Here is a 17,393-nt window from a genome sequence, read left to right as displayed (position 1 = left end):
GCTACGGTCTAAAATGAACAACTTCATACACACAGCCCTATTGTTATGGGCCCATATTGTATCTCCGTGTGCCTCCGATTTTATAGGTAGGAACACTGAGGCTTTCGCCATATGAATCTGTGAGAAACAATTGGGGCGTGCTCCAGTACATACATTACGGAAGTATTTTCACATAGAAGGTAAATGCTGCCCGATGGAGGCACACAGAGTGCCTCAATGTCATATAATGTGCCGCCATAGAGGGCCTTAGCACGCTGGAATATTATTTACTCTTTATTGCAAGATTACTGCAAGTGTGAGCATCAAAACATGTCAAGAGCAATATTCAGATAATTTAAGACTCACATATCTTTTGGTTGGTATAGGTCTTTTATGGGGTTTATGTGAAGATCACAGCAAATTAACCAAAATTATCAATTCTAATGTTAACAGGTGTTGATTGGGATGTGTCTCACTACAGACCTCGAATTACACAAGTGTTTATAAATGATGTAAGGGTAAGACTAGGGCTCTATAGAGTCACCCCCATATCACGGTAAAATTGCAGCATTGATTCATTGTTTCCCTTTGAGAGAAAGTCGCAAGCAATGTTGAAGCAATCACAGAAAATCTGAACATTTATTTTGTGACTCTTATTTTTTTTTACAATAAGAAGACATTAAGGTCTTCCTGCTATTCTAACTCAACTTGTGGGCGACATCATGGTAACCTAGTCAAAAGTAACAGGATGTTCTTCATGATGATTGGTCCTCTGATGCAGCAGGATCTACCAGGTACTTGTACGATATAATGGCCATTACCTGACAGAGAAAAAGACATAGGTTAATTGTTCATGACATAAATTGAATGTGTAAAAGCACCATGACAGGAGTTGGGTTATTTGTGTGAATACACTTAGCTCTCATAACAGAATTCTTAACATATGTGGTAAAAATAATTGGCATATTGGTGTTTAAAACCCCTTCTTTTGTACAATATGAATGGCATCTAGAATATTTTCAATTTCCAGGTTAGATGGGGTTAATCCGAATCCCCCTCAATCAGATAGACATGCAGATAATGATTATTTGGAAACTGGCCTGAGCTCTACACAATTGTAGTGATAATAAATGTGAAGGTCAGATAATTATTGGATGATCATGAATATAATATACACATAAGGAAAATAACTATGATCTGAAATTCTCAGATGCATTATAGAAATTATCGCTCCATGTAAAGACGGCCTAAAAAAAAAAGTGCAGCTACTACAACCAGCAAAGACTTTTAGGATATCGAAAATCCCTGCACTATAAAAGATAAAACGAATACAGTAGATCTGGCATCAATGGGATCTTGACAGGTGCTGGATTAGAAATTTTTGCAGGTTATCAGGCAATCATAGAAAATTATCTAAATCTCACTTGGCAGTACAGAGAATCTTAAAGGCTATGTACACCTTTGGAAGGATTTTTAAATTTTTTTTAATAAGTGTGTTAAGCAATTTTCAAATTTTCTTTTACTATTTTTTTTTTTTTACTGTATATGATATAGCTTCTGTGTATCCTGTATACATAGAAGATGTATCGTTCTTTCTCAGTCTAATCCGTCAGTTCAGCTGAACTGACCGCTCGGCTGAGAGCGGATCCTGCCTGTCTGCATTTTATTTTGGAGTTCTTCTATAAGATATTTGCTGGATCCTCTGTGTCAAACACAAAATATGTTCGTATAACTATATTTCCTTTATCAGCGGAATTTTTCGCCATGTCTGCTGCATCTAGTGAAACGACACATTAAAGTTTTGTGTTGGAAATAAATGTCGGATTATCAGTCTTTCTGGATTACTTGATGCGAGATTAGAGAAATTTCACTGTGCGCTTAAATCAACTTGCACATAATAAAGAACCCTATTAAATCAAAGAAATCTAAAATAAAATGTAAAACGTGAGACAAGACTATATTTATTCATTGCTACTAACTAATAATAGGATATACTTCTGTGTCTTACACTGATTAGAAGAAGCAGACCCATCATTGTTCCCAGCATAATATACAGATTCTGTGTTAAACCTGCTGCCCACAATGGTCCTAGGATCGTAGCTACACCACCGACTGATCGTCGTAGTCCATGATTGAACCCTACAAAATGATGACATGTAAAATATAAATGTTTATGTAATTTCCTATAATTGTGTCCATCTTTGAAAGGTACAACCTATAAATGTTGCTCAGCCTTCTGTGTGTGACATATTCCATCAACACCTTCCCGAAACTTGACGTAACTGCGCGTCTAGGTGAGCAGTAACTTTGCGCACCTTGACGTGCAGTTACGACTGGACCTTGATAGTTAACCGCCATGCGGCGATACACCGCAGCGGCGGTTAACTGTGCAGGGCGTCCGCCCTGCTTTCAATGTTGCCGATCAGCGGCCCATCGCCACTGATTTAGGCAATTATCCCCTTAGATGCGGCGGTCGATTGCGATCGTCGCATTTAAGGAGTTTAGAGCAGATCTCCAGCCCACACATGAAATTGCGGGGGCTGCCGATGTTAGCCATGGCATCCGGAAACCAGACAATGGCCTCCGGGCTGCCATGTACGGAAACCTATGAGGACCAGCCAAAGGCTCTGTCACGTCACAATGACAGAATACATTACACTACGTAGGTACTGTAATGTACTCTAGCAGCGATCAGACCTGCCAGTCTTCATGTCACCTAGTGGGACAAAAAAATAAAAAAAAGTAAAACAAAAAAGGTAATAAAAATGTTCTATAAAAGTGTAAAAATTTAATTTATAGGTTACAAAAACAAAAAATGCCTTTTTTTCCCCTATAAGAAGTCTTTTATTATAGGGAAAAAATTAACACATTAAAAAAAGTACACATATTTGGTATCACCGCGTTCGTAACGACCCCAGCTATAAAACTATAATGTTATTTTTCCCGCACGGTGAACACCGCAAAAAAAATACGGTAAGTAAAAAAAATGCCAGAATAACTATTTTTTTGGTCACCACCCCTCCCAAAATATACAATAAAAAGTGATCAAAAAGTCGCAGGTATGCCAAAATAGTACCAATAAAAACTACAACCCGTCCTGCAAAAAACAAGCCCTTACACAGCTTTTTTGACTGAAAAATAAAATAGTAATGGCTCTCCTAATATGGCGACACAAAAAATGAATAATTTTATAAAAAAAAGTGATTTTATTGTGCAAACGCTGCAAAACATAAAAAAATCTATATACATATGGTATCTCCGTAATTGTATCAACCAGCAGAATAAAATAAAATTGTCATTTATAGCCCACGGTGAACGGCGTAAAAAAAACGAGAAAAAAAAACATTGTTTTGGTCACCTTGCTTGCCAAAAAATTGAATAAAATGTGATAAAAAAAACAAAAAAAAAACGCATGTACCCCAAAAAGATGTCCCGCAACCAATAAACTCTCACACAGCTCCAGTGGAGAAAAAATAAAGAAGTTCTGGCTCTCAGAATATGGCGACACAAAATGTGCAGAGCATTATTATACCCGCTTATTATGCCCTGATGTACTCCGCCCAGCTTACATATGCCCCCATATTATAAACTGAAATATCAGTAAAACTCCAAACAGAACTACTACCAAGCAGAATCTGCGCTCGAAAAGTCAAATGACGTCCCTCCATTCTCAGCCCTGCAGCGTGCCCAAACAGCAGTTTACGCCCACATATATGGCATTGCTTAATATTTTATGAGGTATTTGTCTTCAGTGGCACAACATATTGATTGTGCACTAAAATGGCATATCAGTGGAAAATGTAAATTTTCACTCTGCACCATTCGCTATCATGTCGTGGTGATGGGGGGTGATGTATTGTGCGGGCTCACGCACTGAGCCCATGCCATACGCTGCGGGTGTCAGCTGTGTATTACAGCTGACAACCGGGACTAGGGGATAGGAATAGCGATTGCGCTGTTACAGGAGCCAGTAAAAATGACAACTGTATTGAACCAGCGATCTAATGACAGCTGGTTCATGTCCCCTAGTAAATAAAATAAAATGAAATTAAATAAATATTTAAATGTTAAAAAAACAACACTTTTCCCATTTTTTCTCTAAAGTAATGTAAAAAAATTAAAAAAGCCTACACAAAATTGGTATTGCTGTGTCCGTAAAAGTCCGAACTATTACAATATACCATTATTTAACTCACAGGGTGAACACCGTAAAAAAATCAAGAATTTAAAAACGTCAAAATTGCTGTTTCTTGGTCACCTTAGCTGTGAAAAAAAACTATTTTATAAAGATTGCTTAAAAAGTTGTATGTACCAAAAAAAGGTACCAATAAAAACTACAGTTCGTCCCACAAAAAAATAAGCCCTCCCACCTCTCAATCGACCGGTAAATAAAAAAAAGTTATGCCTCTCGGAATGTGGTGAAACAAAACATTTTTTTTTTTTCAACACATAGTTTTTACTTTAGGCTGACTGTAAAAATCAGCTCCGTTTTTTTTTAAGTGGTTTTGCACCACAGGCGATTTTTGACGTGTTTTTTTTAATCTAGTTCTTCAACAGGCAAAGGAAAAAAAACGCGAGCGGTATTTGTCATAAACCGCGTCAAAAAACGTGCTGGCCGTTCACAGCGTTTTTTCCGTCTCCCATTGATTTCAATGGACTTTTTGAGGCGGAAAACTCCTCAAGATAGGGCATGTCGCTTCTTTTTCCCGCGAGTGTTTTTTCTGCTGTTTCCAGGTCAAAAAGCTCAGTGTGAACAGGGCCTAAAAGTAGCAAAATATAAAAAAAAAACACTATATAAATTTGACATCACGCTACTTGTATTCAGTTGCAAAAAAAAATGTAATTGTCATTTTTACTGCACCGTGAAAGCATTAAAAACCAAAACCCAAAAAACAATGGAGGAATCACAGTTTTTTCCAATTTCTGCCTGCGAAGGATTTTATTTTCAGTTTCCCAGTACATTAAATGGTACTTAACCCGTTCAGGACTGAGCCTGTTTTGGCCTTGTGGACGCAGCCAATTTTTTCAAATCTGACGTGTCACTTTATGTGGTAATAACTTGGGAATGCTTTTACCTATCCAAACGATTCTGAGATTGTTTTCTCGTGACATATTGTACTGTATCTTATTGGAAAAATTTGATCAATAAATTCAGTATTTGTTTGTGAAAATCACCAAACTTCAGAGAAAATATGCAAAAATTAGCATTTTTCTAAATTTAAATGTATCTGCTTGTGAAACAGATAGTAACACCACACACAAGAATTACTAATTAACATTTCCCATATGTCTACTTTATGTTGGCATCGTTTTTTGAACATCCTTTTATTTTTCTAGGCCGATACAAGGCTTGGAACTTTAGCAGCAATTTCTCACATTTTCAAGAAAATCTCCAAAACCTATTTTTATAGGTACCAGTTCAGTTCTGAAGTGGCTTTGAGGGCCTTATATATTAGAAACCCCCATAAGTCACCCAATTTTAAAAACTGCACCCCTCAAAGTATTCAAAACAGCATTTAGAAAGTTTCTTAACCCTTTAGGTGTTTCACAGGAATTAAAGAAAGTAGACGGGAAATTTACAAATTAATTTTTTTGTCGGAAAATCCATTTTCTTCTGTAGCACAAAAGGTTTTACCAGAAAAACGCAACTCAATATTTATTGCCTAGATACTACAGTTTTTATAAATATCCCACATGTGGCCCTAGTGTGGTAATGGACTGAAGCACAGACCTCAGAAGCAAAGGCACACCTAGTGGATTTTGGGGCCTCCTTTTTATTAGAATATATTTTAGGCACCATGTCAGGTTTGAAGAGGTCTTGTGCTGCCAAAACAGTGAAAACACCCCCAAAAAGGCACCATAGGGCAAACTACACCCCTCAACAAATTAATGAAGGGGTATAGTGAGCATTTTAACTCCAGGTTTTTTGCTGAATTTAGTGGAATTAGTCCGTAAAAATGAAAATCCAATTTTTTCTCCAATAAAACTTAGAAATGATAAATTTTTACAAGGAATAAAGAAGAAAAAGCGCCCCAAGATTTGTAAAGCAATTTCTCCTGATTACAGTAATACCCCATATGTGGTAATGAACGGCTGTTTGGACACACGGCAGGGCTTTATAAGGGAAGGAGCGCTATTTGGCTTTTGGAGCTCAAGTTTACACAATTGGTTTTCGGGTGTCATGTCGCATTTGCAAAGCCCCTGAGGGACAAAACCCAAATAGCGCTCCTTCCCTTCTAAGCCCTTCTGTGGGTCCAAACAGCAGTTTATTACCACATGTGGCATATTGTCGTAATCGGGAGAAATTGCTTTACAAATGTTGGGGTGCTTTTTCTCCTTTATTCCTTGTAAAAAGCTCTAATTTTCTCCCCCAAAAAAAATAGCAATTAGACCTACCGGTAATTGTATTTCCAGGAATCCATCATGACAGCACTACAGGAGGTTGCCCTCTTGACCTCTGTAGGGACAGGAAGACAGAGAGGTTAAAAGGCCCCTCCCACCTCCCACTTGCCAGTGTTTTTCAATTACTACACCAGGATGGATGCAACCCTATTTTATTTCTAGGGATAATAACTGACATGTTAAATGCACAAATCAGAATTCAATCAGGGAGGGATGTAATGGTGCTGTCATGATGGATTCCTGGAAATACAATTACCAGTAGGTCTAATTGCTATTTTCCAGTACATCCCTCATGACAGCACTACAGGAGCAATACCAGATTATAATGCTCAGGGCGGGACTATGGATTGAAGGACTTTCCGTCCAAAACTTAAATCCGTATCGGACAGAACATCGAGCCTATAATGTTTGTAAAACGTATGATGGCTTGACCAAGTGGCAGCTCTGCAGATTTGGTCCATAGAGGCTTCTCTTCTTTCTGCCCAGGATGCCGAAACTGCCCTCGTTGAATGGGCTCTGATGCCTTGTGGGGTACATAGTCCTTGGGACTTGTAGGCTTCTTGTATGGTGGTTTTTACCCATCTCGCTAGAGAGCCTTTTGAGGCTTTCTTTCCTCTATTCTTTCCCCCAAACAGGACAAATAGATTTTTATCTTGTCTCCAGGAGGAGGTTCTATCCAGATACTGAAGAATTGTTCGCCTGACATCCAGGCAATGGAATTTTTCTTCTTGTTGGTTTTTTGGATCTGGATAAAAGGAAGGTAGAATTATTTCTTGTTCTCTATGGAAAGCAGTAGATACCTTTGGAATAAAGGAAGAGTCCAGCTTTAGGATGATCTTATCCTCTTGTACTTTTAGGTACGGTTCTATGATTGACAGAGATTGGATTTCTCCAATCCTTCTTGCTGAAGTAATAGCGACTAAGAATGCAGCTTTTAGAGTTAAAAAATGCATACTAATTTTGTCGAGCGGCTCAAAGGGGGGCTCACAAAGAGTCGTTAACACCACATTCAAATCCCAGGTAGGAACTGATTTCTTTAGCGAAGGTTTCAGTTTAGAGACCGCTTGGGTGAATCTTCTGATCCACCGATGTTCAGCCAGAGGAGTGTTAAAAAAATTACCTAAGGCTGAAATCTGTACTTTTAAGGTACTAGGGCTAAGTCCTTTTTTGAATCCCGATTGTAAGAAATCTAGGATTTTCGCAATGTTGGGAGAAAAGGGGTCTGGTCCTGGGTTTCCATGCCAGGAACAGAATTTCTTCCAAATCTTTTGATAGATTTTAGAGGTAACTTCTTTATGACTTGATAAGATAGTTGAAATTACCTCGTCTGACAGACCGTGGTTCCTCAAGATCTGCCTTTCAGGATCCAGGCTGACAATTTCAGAGTTTCTATTCCCTGGAAGAATAAGGGACCCTGGGAGAGAAGATTCTCCCTGACTGGGAGCATGATAGGGTCTTCCAACGCTAGGTATTGTACGATTGGAAACCAACTTCTTTTTGGCCAATAGGGAAGAATAATGATGAGCTTTGTCAAATCTTCCTGGATTTTTCTTAATACCATTGGTATTAGAGGAAACGGAGGAAAGGCATAGGCCAGATCCATGTCCCAGGGTTGGGACAATTCATCTACTCCCAATGGGTTGTCTCTGAGATTTAGGGAGAAGAATGTCTCTACTTGAGTGTTCTTCCTCGTGGCAAACAGGTCTATTTGTGGATAACCCCAATTTCGGGTTAGGGAAAGAAAGACTTCCCTGTTTAGGGACCATTCTCCAGGGACTCCCTTGTCTATGTTGTTTGTGCAGAGCCACCACAGGAGGGATGATTTCACAGTCTCGGAAATTTAAATTTTTAAATTCAGGGAGTTTTGTTTTCGTTCCCACCGGGATAAGATCAGATTCTGTAAGGGTCTGGAGTGAAATTGGCTCCATGGAATAGATTGGATGCAAGACGTCATCATTCCCAACATCCGCATACATTCCCTTATGGAACAGGCGTCTTTCCCCAAAAATTTTCTTACTTCTGCCAGTAGGAGTATTTGTTTCTCTCTTGGGAGGAAGGAATGCTGAAGGGAGGAGTCCAGCAGTACTCCTAAGAAGACCTTCTGTTTCTGGGGAGGAAGACTTGACTTCTGAAAGTTGATTATCTATCCCAATTCTTGTAGGAGGGAAAGAACCGGTGACCGATGATTGACTAAGATAGCCGGAGTATCTGCTGTCAACAAGAAGTCGTCTAGATATGAGATAATTACTATACCTTGATTTCTTATGAATGCCATGATCTCTGCCATAATTTTTGTAAAAATTCTGGGGGCGGAGGAAAGGCCGAAGGGGAGGCTGACAAACTGGAAGTGGAGAATGGAAGGACCGTCCTGAATTGCGAATCTGCGGAATCTCTGGTACGCGGGGTGGATGGGAACGTGATAATACGCATCCTTTAAATCGATCGTACACATTGATGCCTCTTCCCTTATTAGAGGAATAGTCGATCTGATAGACTCCATCTTGAATTTCTGATAATTCAACCATTTGTTTAGGACCTTCAGGTTGATTATTGTCCTGTAGGAACCGTTTGGTTTTTTGACCAAGAAGATTTTTGAATAGTGGCCTTTGCATATTTCGTTGTGGGGAACTGGAGAAATGGCTCTCAATCTGAGTAGTTTCTGGACGTCCTGGATAAGGATCTGATGAAGATCTTTTGCTTGGTACTGGGTTATTAGGAATTTCTCTGGAGGAATGGAGGAAAATTCTATTTTGTATCCTTCTTCTATTATCTTTAGAACCCAGGGGTTCTGGGTTATTCTCGACCATTTGTGATAAAAATGTAGGAGTCTTCCCCCCACGCTCTTGGCGTCATTGCTTTGAGGGCTGGAATGAATTATTTGGGTTAAGGAGATATCCTCGACCCCTTTTTCCTTTGGGGTAACTCCAGCGACCGGACTTCCCTTTCCCGCTGTAGTTCTGTGAGGTAGGATCCCTCTGTTGGCGAAATCTTCCAAACTGAGGGGCTTTTTTTGGTTTCTCTTCAGGAAACCCCTTTTTTCTATCTGTTGCACTCTCCAGCATGTTATCAAGGAGAGGACCGAACATCAGAGACCCTGTAAATGGGATAGAACACAACTTGTTTTTGGACTTCGTATCTCCTGACCACATTTTGAGCCATAATGCTCTTCTAGCAGCATTTGAGAGAGCCCCATTCCTGGCAGCAAATCTAATAGATTCCGCTGAAGCGTCTACCAAGAATCCGGTTGCCATCTTTAGTAAGGGTAGAGATTCGAATAGATCTTGTCGTGATGTCTTCATCATCAAATGGGTCTCTAGCTGGTTTAGCCATATAAACATTGCTCTTGCTACTGATGTGGCCGCAATATTAGTTGAGATCAAGGCAGAGGAAGATTCCCACGCTCTTTTCAGTAGTCCGTCTGCCTTTCGGTCCATGGCGTCCCTCAACTGAGAGGAATCTTCAAATGGGATTGCGGGTTTTTTAGCAACCCTGGCGATTCGGACATCTACTTTTGGGATTTCATCCCAAGGCTTAGTGTCCTCTGGATCAAAGAGAAGTCTGTTTTTAAAATCTCTTGAAATGAAGAGCCTTTTTTCTGAATCTTCCCACTCAGTTGTCACCATTCTTTTAAGATTTTCGTTTACCGGAAAAACCCTTGTTTTCTTTTCCGTTAGACCTCCAAACATCTCATCCTGGATGGTATGTGGTTGGTCTTCTTCGGGAATATCCATAGTTTCCAGTATTGCTTGAATTAAGGTATCCGACATCTCGGAAGAGAAGAAATTATTTTTCTCTTGAGTGGAAGAAGTTGAAGGCAAGAGTTCCTCTCTTTCTTCTAACTCATCCTCCGATAGGTAATAGCACTCCTGCTCAGAGTCCGACCCCTGAGAAGGAGGCCAATATTTTTGATCCACTTCAATCCGCGGTCTTTTTGCCCGGGAGTGAGAGGGAGTTTCTTGCGGAGGGGCGAGGGAGGCTACTGACTGACCCACTTCTTCACGAATCATAGTCCTAAGTTCGGACATGAACGTTGGTTGTTCCTCCTTTAGTATTTTTGCAATACAATCCTGACACAATTGTTTTCTATGGGACACTGGCAATTTTTTTGCACAAGTCGCACATTTTTTAACCTTCTTTTTATCAGTTTGTCTCTGAGAGTAATCTTTTTCCTAGAGAAAACAGAAGGTAGGTAAAGTATGGTGTACATACATAAGGGGTCATACCCTTCCCCAAGGGTGAGACTCACGTGACCCTGGGACATATCTGGAGTTCCATCAGGACGAGGAAGTTCCATACCGCGACAGGTAACAGGCAATGCAATATGCAATCCACAAAAAAATTAATCCAAGTTAGAGTTATCAGCTCTAACTACATACCTGTGCGTGTCCCTTTAAATGCGGGCGTTTTGAATTTCCCGCCTTCCAAGATGGCCGCGGACCGGAAGTAGTGCAACGTCATTTCCGGTCGGCTATTCGTCCAGCGTGTACCTGGAGTGCAGCCGCCATAGCCGGCGACTGAGACTTGCTATGCGGTGCAGCGAGGATCCCTGCCGATGCGTCCATGCCTATGGAGCTGCCGGTCCCCGCCTGGTCCGCGGCCCGGCCGAAGCCTGCTTGGGAAAACCCAGCCCCCACACACTACCAGAACCCTGCCTAGGATTCCTCCGGTAGGTGTCTCAGGGAGGGAGCTAAGGGACCCGTCGTTTGAGGGGTGTTAGACTGGGCTTTAGGGGGAAGAGAAGGGGGAGTGCACGGACCCCCCGATCTTGCCCCCTGCCCGAGTTTCTTTCCTGCACTAATACAGGAGCGACGCTCTCTGCTCCTGACCCTTGTGGGGACAGGAAGAACACTGGCAAGTGGGTGGTGGGAGGGGCCTTTTAACCTCTCTGTCTTCCTGTCCCTACAGAGGTCAAGAGGGCAACCTCCTGTAGTGCTGTCATGAGGGATGTACTGGAAAAGTAGATATTCATCTTCACAGACTAATTCCAATGAATTCAGCAAAAAAACTGTGGGGTCAAATTGCTACCTATACCCCTAGATAAATTCATTGAGGGGTGTAGTTTCCAAAATGGGGTCACTTTTGGAGGGTCTCCACTGTTTTGGTCCCTCCAGTGAATTGCAAATGCGACATGGTACTGAAAACTATTCCATTCCTTCCCTTCTGAGCCCTGCCGTGGGTCCAAACAGCAGTTTATTACCACATATGGGGTACTACCGTATTTACAAATGTTGGGGTGTTTTTTCTCCTTTATTCCTAGTAAAAATGTCTACATTATTTCGTAAAAGAGTAGATTTTCATCTTCACAGACTAATTAAAATACATTTAGCAAAATAACTGTGGAGTCAAAATGCTAACTATATAAATGCCTTGAGGGGTGTAGTTTCCAAAATCGGGTCACTTTTGGGGGATTTTTACTGTTTTGGCACCACGAGAGCTCTTCAAACCTGACATGTCCTCCACAAACCAATCCAGCTAAATTTGAGCTCCAAAAGTCAAATGGCGCACTTTCCCTTCTGAGCCCTGCCGTGTGTCCAAACAGCCGTTTATGACTACATGTGGGGTATTGTTTTACTCAGGAGAAACTGCTCTACAAATGTTGTGGTGCTTTTTCTGCTTTAGTTCTCGTGGAAATGAAAAAAAAAATTAGCTAAACCTACGTTTTATTGAAAAAAATGTAGATTTTCATTTTCATGGCCTACTTCCAATAATTTCTGCAAAAAACCTGTGAGGTCATAATGCTCACTATACTCCTAGATAATTTTCTTTAGGGGTGTAGCTTCCTAAATGGAGTCACTTTTGGGGGGTTTCTACTGTTTTGGCACCACAAGACCTCTTCAAACCTGACACGGTGCCTAAAATATATTCTAAAAAAATCCACTAGGTGCTCCTTTGCTTCTGAGGCCTGTGTTTCAGTCTATTAGCACACTGGGGCCCCACGTGGGATATTTCTAAACTGCAGAATCTGGGTAATAAATATTAAGTTGCATTTCTTGGGGAAAAAAATGTATTACAAATAAACTTTGGCAAAAAAATAAATAAATTTAAAAAAAAATAAAAAAAATCGAATTTGTAAATTTCACCTCTACTTTGCTTTAATTCCTGAGAAACGCCTAAAGGGTTAAAACACTTTCTGAATGCGGTTTTGGATACTTTGAGGGGTGCAGTTTTCAAATGGGGTAATTTATGGGGACTTTCTAATATATAAAAGCCACTTCAGAACTGAACCGGTCCCTGAAAAAATAGCCTTTTGAAATTTTCTTGAAAATATGAGAAATTGCTGCACGGCCCCATAGACTAATATAGGTCCGTGCGACGCGCGTGAAAATCACGCGCGTTGCACGGACGTATATCCTGTTCGTCTGAATAAGGCCTAATTCTTGTAACGTCCTAGAAAAATAAAAGAATGTTCAAAAAACAATGCAAACATAATGTAGACATATGGGATATATGAAAAAGTAATACCACACAAAATAGTTACTATCTGTCCTACAAGCAGATACATTTAAATTTCAAAAAATGCTAATTTTTGCACATTTTCTCTTTTTGGTGTTTTTCACACCAAAATATTTAATTTATCGACCAATTTTTTTTACTAGCATAAAGTACAATATGTCACGAGAAAAAAATCTCAGAATCACTTGGATACATAAAAGCATTCCAAAGTCACTTACCACATAAAGTGACATGTAAGATTTGAAAAAAAATCGGCTTCGTCCTCCAGGCCAAAACAGGCTCAGTCCTGAAGGGGTTAAAAATAAATGCACTTGCTACTAATAATAAACACTAAAATAATGATGATGGGGAGACTTTTATTTAAGAGGACCTGTCAGCTCTCCTGACATGTCTGTTTTAGTAAATAATTGCATTCCCCATAAAACAATTCAGGTTCCTCTCTTATTTCTCTTGGAAATGTATGAAAAAATTGAGAGCGGGATGTTACTAGTCCCCTTGTCAATGGGGCGTCTCCCTACACAGTCTGGCACTGTCCAATCAGCGCTGACATTGTCAGACTGTGTAGGGACACACAATTTTGACATGAAGAATTGTAAAACGCAGTTATGAATTTGTTCATACATTGAAGTACGGCACAAAAAGTTATAAGAAAAGGTGCTACACTATTGTTATTTATTGAGACATAAATGTATTCATTAGAACAGACATAACAGGAGGGCTGACAAGTCCTTCTTAAATGAGAGGGTCTAGGTGTAACTATAGATCATAATCTATTAGCCTGCAATGCCAAACTGCTAATTCTAGGGTGGGATTATACCTTTTTGTATTAAAAGAGATGTAGACTCCGAGTACATAATTGTGTATATTTTACAAAAGTATAATTGCGATATTTAATTCCCCATTCACATGCAGCGGAAAAAAATCTGAGCAGAATAACGAACGGGCTGCAGTTTTTAAAATCCACAGCATGATCATTATTTGCATGGAAAAGCCGCAGATTAGCCCCACTGTATTATCATAGAGGCTAATTTGCGTGCAGTTCCGCTGGCATATCCGCAGCAGAAATCCAACTTTTAGCCTCGGATGTCTGCCTTTGAAAAATCCATGTCGGATTTGCTTAATCTCTTAACGACTAATGACAGATATATCCGCCACAGTCAGGATTTAGTTCCTGCATAGAGACGGATATATCGGTCACTCTGATCTCGTGGGTACTGCCACTGTACCCACGAGATCAGCCGTAGGAGACCGGCTGTTATACACGGCGTTCACCTTGCGCATTAAATCATGCTATATTGTAATAGTTCTGACTTTTACAGAGGCAGGTATACCAATTTTGTTTATTTTTGACATTGTTAAAAAAACAAAACATTTTTCCTTTGAAGTAGAGAAAAGGCAGTCCTGGAGGCCTTCATTAGGGCCCTGTGCTGCCATGACAACCATCGGCATCCCACGATGATGTTGTGGGGGCGCCGATGAGCTATCAGAGTGGGCGGCCCCCTCTCTATAACGCCTCAGATGTTGCGGTTGCGATTGACCGCAGCATTTGAGGGGTTTTACGGCCAGGAACAGAGCAATTTCTGTTCCTGGCCGTAAATCAGATGTAATACACAGCTGACACCCGCAGCGTATAGAGCGCGCTTACGTCAAGGTGCGTTAAGGGGTTAAGAGGTGTGTCCCAATACTTTTGTCAACATTTTAAGGAAAATAAAAATAATTCAAGCAAGAGTAATATAAGGCCACAGATCAAACTAAATAGTGTAAATAAACTTTTAATTAAGTGTAAGTGCATACATATTACTCATATACCAGAGCTCACCCACTACACCAAACGCGCGTTTCGCCACTGGCTTTGTCTGGAGGTTGTGTGAACATAGCCTAACGGAGTTGAAAGTATTCCGTTTTAAAAAGAGATGCTTAAAGAGGCTCTGTCACCAGATTAAAAATGCCCTATCTCCTACATCATTTTATCGGTGCTGGAATGTAGTTAACAGTAGTGTTTTTATTTTGAGAAACGATCTTTTTTCAGCAAGTTATGACCTTTATTAAATTTATGCAAATTAGTTTCTTAATGCCCAAGTGGGCGTTTTTTTACTTTTAACCAAGTGGGCGTATTACAAAGAAGTGTATGATGCTGACCAATCAGCATCATACACTTCTCTCCATTACACCCAAGCCTGTTTCACTGAACAGCGTGATCTCGCGAGACCACGCTGTGACGTCACTTCCGCCCACAGGTCCTTCATCCCTGCGTCTGAAGACTGAACATAGATCGTCTCCAGGCGTATGAGAAGTTACAGTCGTCGGATCTGCAGCAGCAGCAGGAGCAGCATCACACAGTGCAGGTAAGCATATAGAACTCCCTAGAAACGAAGGACCTGTGGGCGTAAGTGACGTCACACGAGAAATAGCCAAACTGCAATCTGATTCTGGATGACTTATCGCAACACACTTCGTTTCCTTTGCACTGGATTTCATAATGAAACTCTCGTGTATATACTGACACCGTAGTTGGCAGTAAATCTTATTTACAAATCTAGATTATGGAAGAAATGTTGTTATACAAGAGTATATAGATGTTGGCATGGACAGGGGAAGATGCAAATTTTTTTTTTATTCTGTTCACGGACTTGGAACCTATAAACCAGAAAATACTGTAGTCTAGGGCTTAACTATTTGCAATATCTTTCTATATCAAACACATATATTTGTTTCTTGATATACGTGGAGACTGGTTGAAATGTAAGAGTGGAAAGAGATAAGAAACACCTATAACAGTATTATGAATAAACAGAACATTGATAATAGAAGAGATTATACGCTGTAGGAGGGACAAAGGATCTTTATCAGATGACAAAGTTTTAAAGTCCTGAATGCTGTCCTTTCATTAGTAACACACAACACCATGTTCAGTCACCTCGCAACCTTTTCTAATTACATTTATACCATTTACATAATGTACTATTTATGGTTTTATAGCTATTCCACCATAAAATGTAAATCGCTAATCACAATTGTGACCATAAAAGTCATTCAGTGCAAAGACTGAAAAAATGAACTGATTAAATATGTGTCTAAAAAGCCCAGAGTACTATCACTCCTATAAATCACTGAAGACAGGTGCCATGGAAAGCCACATGTTTACTGCAGCACAAAAAAAATGGGACAAAACCTCATTTATAGGGTTTGAACACTTTAGGCAGTAGTCTCTTTTCGTAAGAAGGGTACCCCAACAATAAGCTGATCACAGTGTGTACCACCGGTTGGACCCCCAGCAATCAGCTGTAATCTGGGTACAGCTGGCAGCAAGTTTTCAATTTCCCTGAAGCCACCACAGGAGAAATGAAACATTACACGGCTCCAATTGAAATCAGTGGGCTGTCTGTATAATGTATGGATGTGCTGGGTCCTGTAGAGACAAATACACTTTTTGTAGCCAGTTTCCGCTCTTGCGAATGACGAGGTTCCTGAGTACGAGACCCCCCCACTCTACGGACATAATAACCTAATCGGCTGTTGGAAATGTGTTTTTCTGAACTGTTGACCATTTTACTTTATGCCTATGCCATTTTTGTGCTGTGGTTTTACGGAGATTATAGCTGAGGTATTCACATGGTAGGTATAGTTGGCAGTGTGATGGCCGTCACACGGCTGCAGTAAGAACAATAGAACCCAAATGGGGCTATTCACACGGCCGATTTTTTTGATTGCCCTGTAAAGCGGGCCGTCAAAAAACTGGAGCATGCCCTATTTTGGGCCGTTCTCATGGCTGCACGGCTCTCATAGAAGTCTATGGGGCCGGGTAAAACACGGCCGTCACTTGGATGTGATCCGAAGGACAGCCGTACTTTCTGCCGCTCGTTCTCTCTTCCACCTCACAGAGATATATATGGACAGAGATGTCAGGGGCTCCCTCCGGCCGAGGATTCCGCTCCTGCAGGGAGCTACAGTGGCGCTATCTACAGGGGGCACTGTGTGGCGCTCTCTACAGGGGGCACTGTGTGGCGCTCTCCACAGGGGGCACTGTGTGGCGCTCTCCACAGGGGGCACTGTGTGGCGCTCTCCACAGGGGGCATGAACATCTGTGATTGCTGTCCGTATTGCCGAGAAATCAGCCAAAGCTGCAGTACATTAGTTAATGGTTGTGAGGACATGGTAGCAAGTAAAAGATAGCAGAGAAAAAGCCAGAAATCAATGCAAAGAAGCTGAAGGAGACAAATCTCTTTATACTCTGAAAGCAAGAGAAAATGGTGACCTTCCTGTGGGTGTTTTTTAGTGGGTTGGGGCCAAAAAAATTGACAAGTGAAATACATCCATTTTTAAAAGACTGAAAAACGAATGCAAAACGGGTCACAATCAGCTGTTAAAAAAGGAAACACGGCCCAGAACGGTAAAAGGAACAGACGCAAAACGGCCGTTTTTATCGGCCAACACATGGACCCTGTCATGTGAATATAGCCTAAGAAAGTAGAATAGAACTGCAGTTTTAACATGCAGTTTCCAATGTCAAGGGTTTCTTCACTGTACTGTAAGAGGAATATCACAAACCAAGATAAACA

At 40.7% G+C, this 17,393-nt stretch overlaps 1 protein-coding gene across 2 annotated transcripts in view; it reads right to left on the bottom strand.

Moving 5' to 3' along the window:
- Window positions 1-590: 590 nt before the first annotated feature.
- The window catches only part of LOC142759584 (major facilitator superfamily domain-containing protein 8-like), a 75,859-nt gene continuing 59,056 nt past the window's right edge, over window positions 591-17,393 (bottom strand). Inside the window, exons 12-13 of one of the 2 annotated variants that reach the window (XM_075861914.1) lie at window positions 1,988-2,118; window positions 591-800 (exon numbers count right to left, since the gene is read on the bottom strand). In XM_075861914.1, coding sequence (XP_075718029.1) covers window positions 735-800; window positions 1,988-2,118 — 197 coding nt within the window. In that variant the 3' untranslated portion in view covers window positions 591-734. The remainder of the gene's footprint in view (window positions 801-1,987; window positions 2,119-17,393) is intronic. The other variant, XM_075861915.1, reaches the window with a different exon arrangement.

The sequence above is a fragment of the Rhinoderma darwinii genome, chromosome 4 (assembly GCF_050947455.1).
Source record: "Rhinoderma darwinii isolate aRhiDar2 chromosome 4, aRhiDar2.hap1, whole genome shotgun sequence".
Taxonomy (NCBI): Eukaryota; Metazoa; Chordata; class Amphibia; order Anura; family Rhinodermatidae; genus Rhinoderma; species Rhinoderma darwinii.
This window is presented reverse-complemented; position numbering and strand designations above follow the sequence as displayed.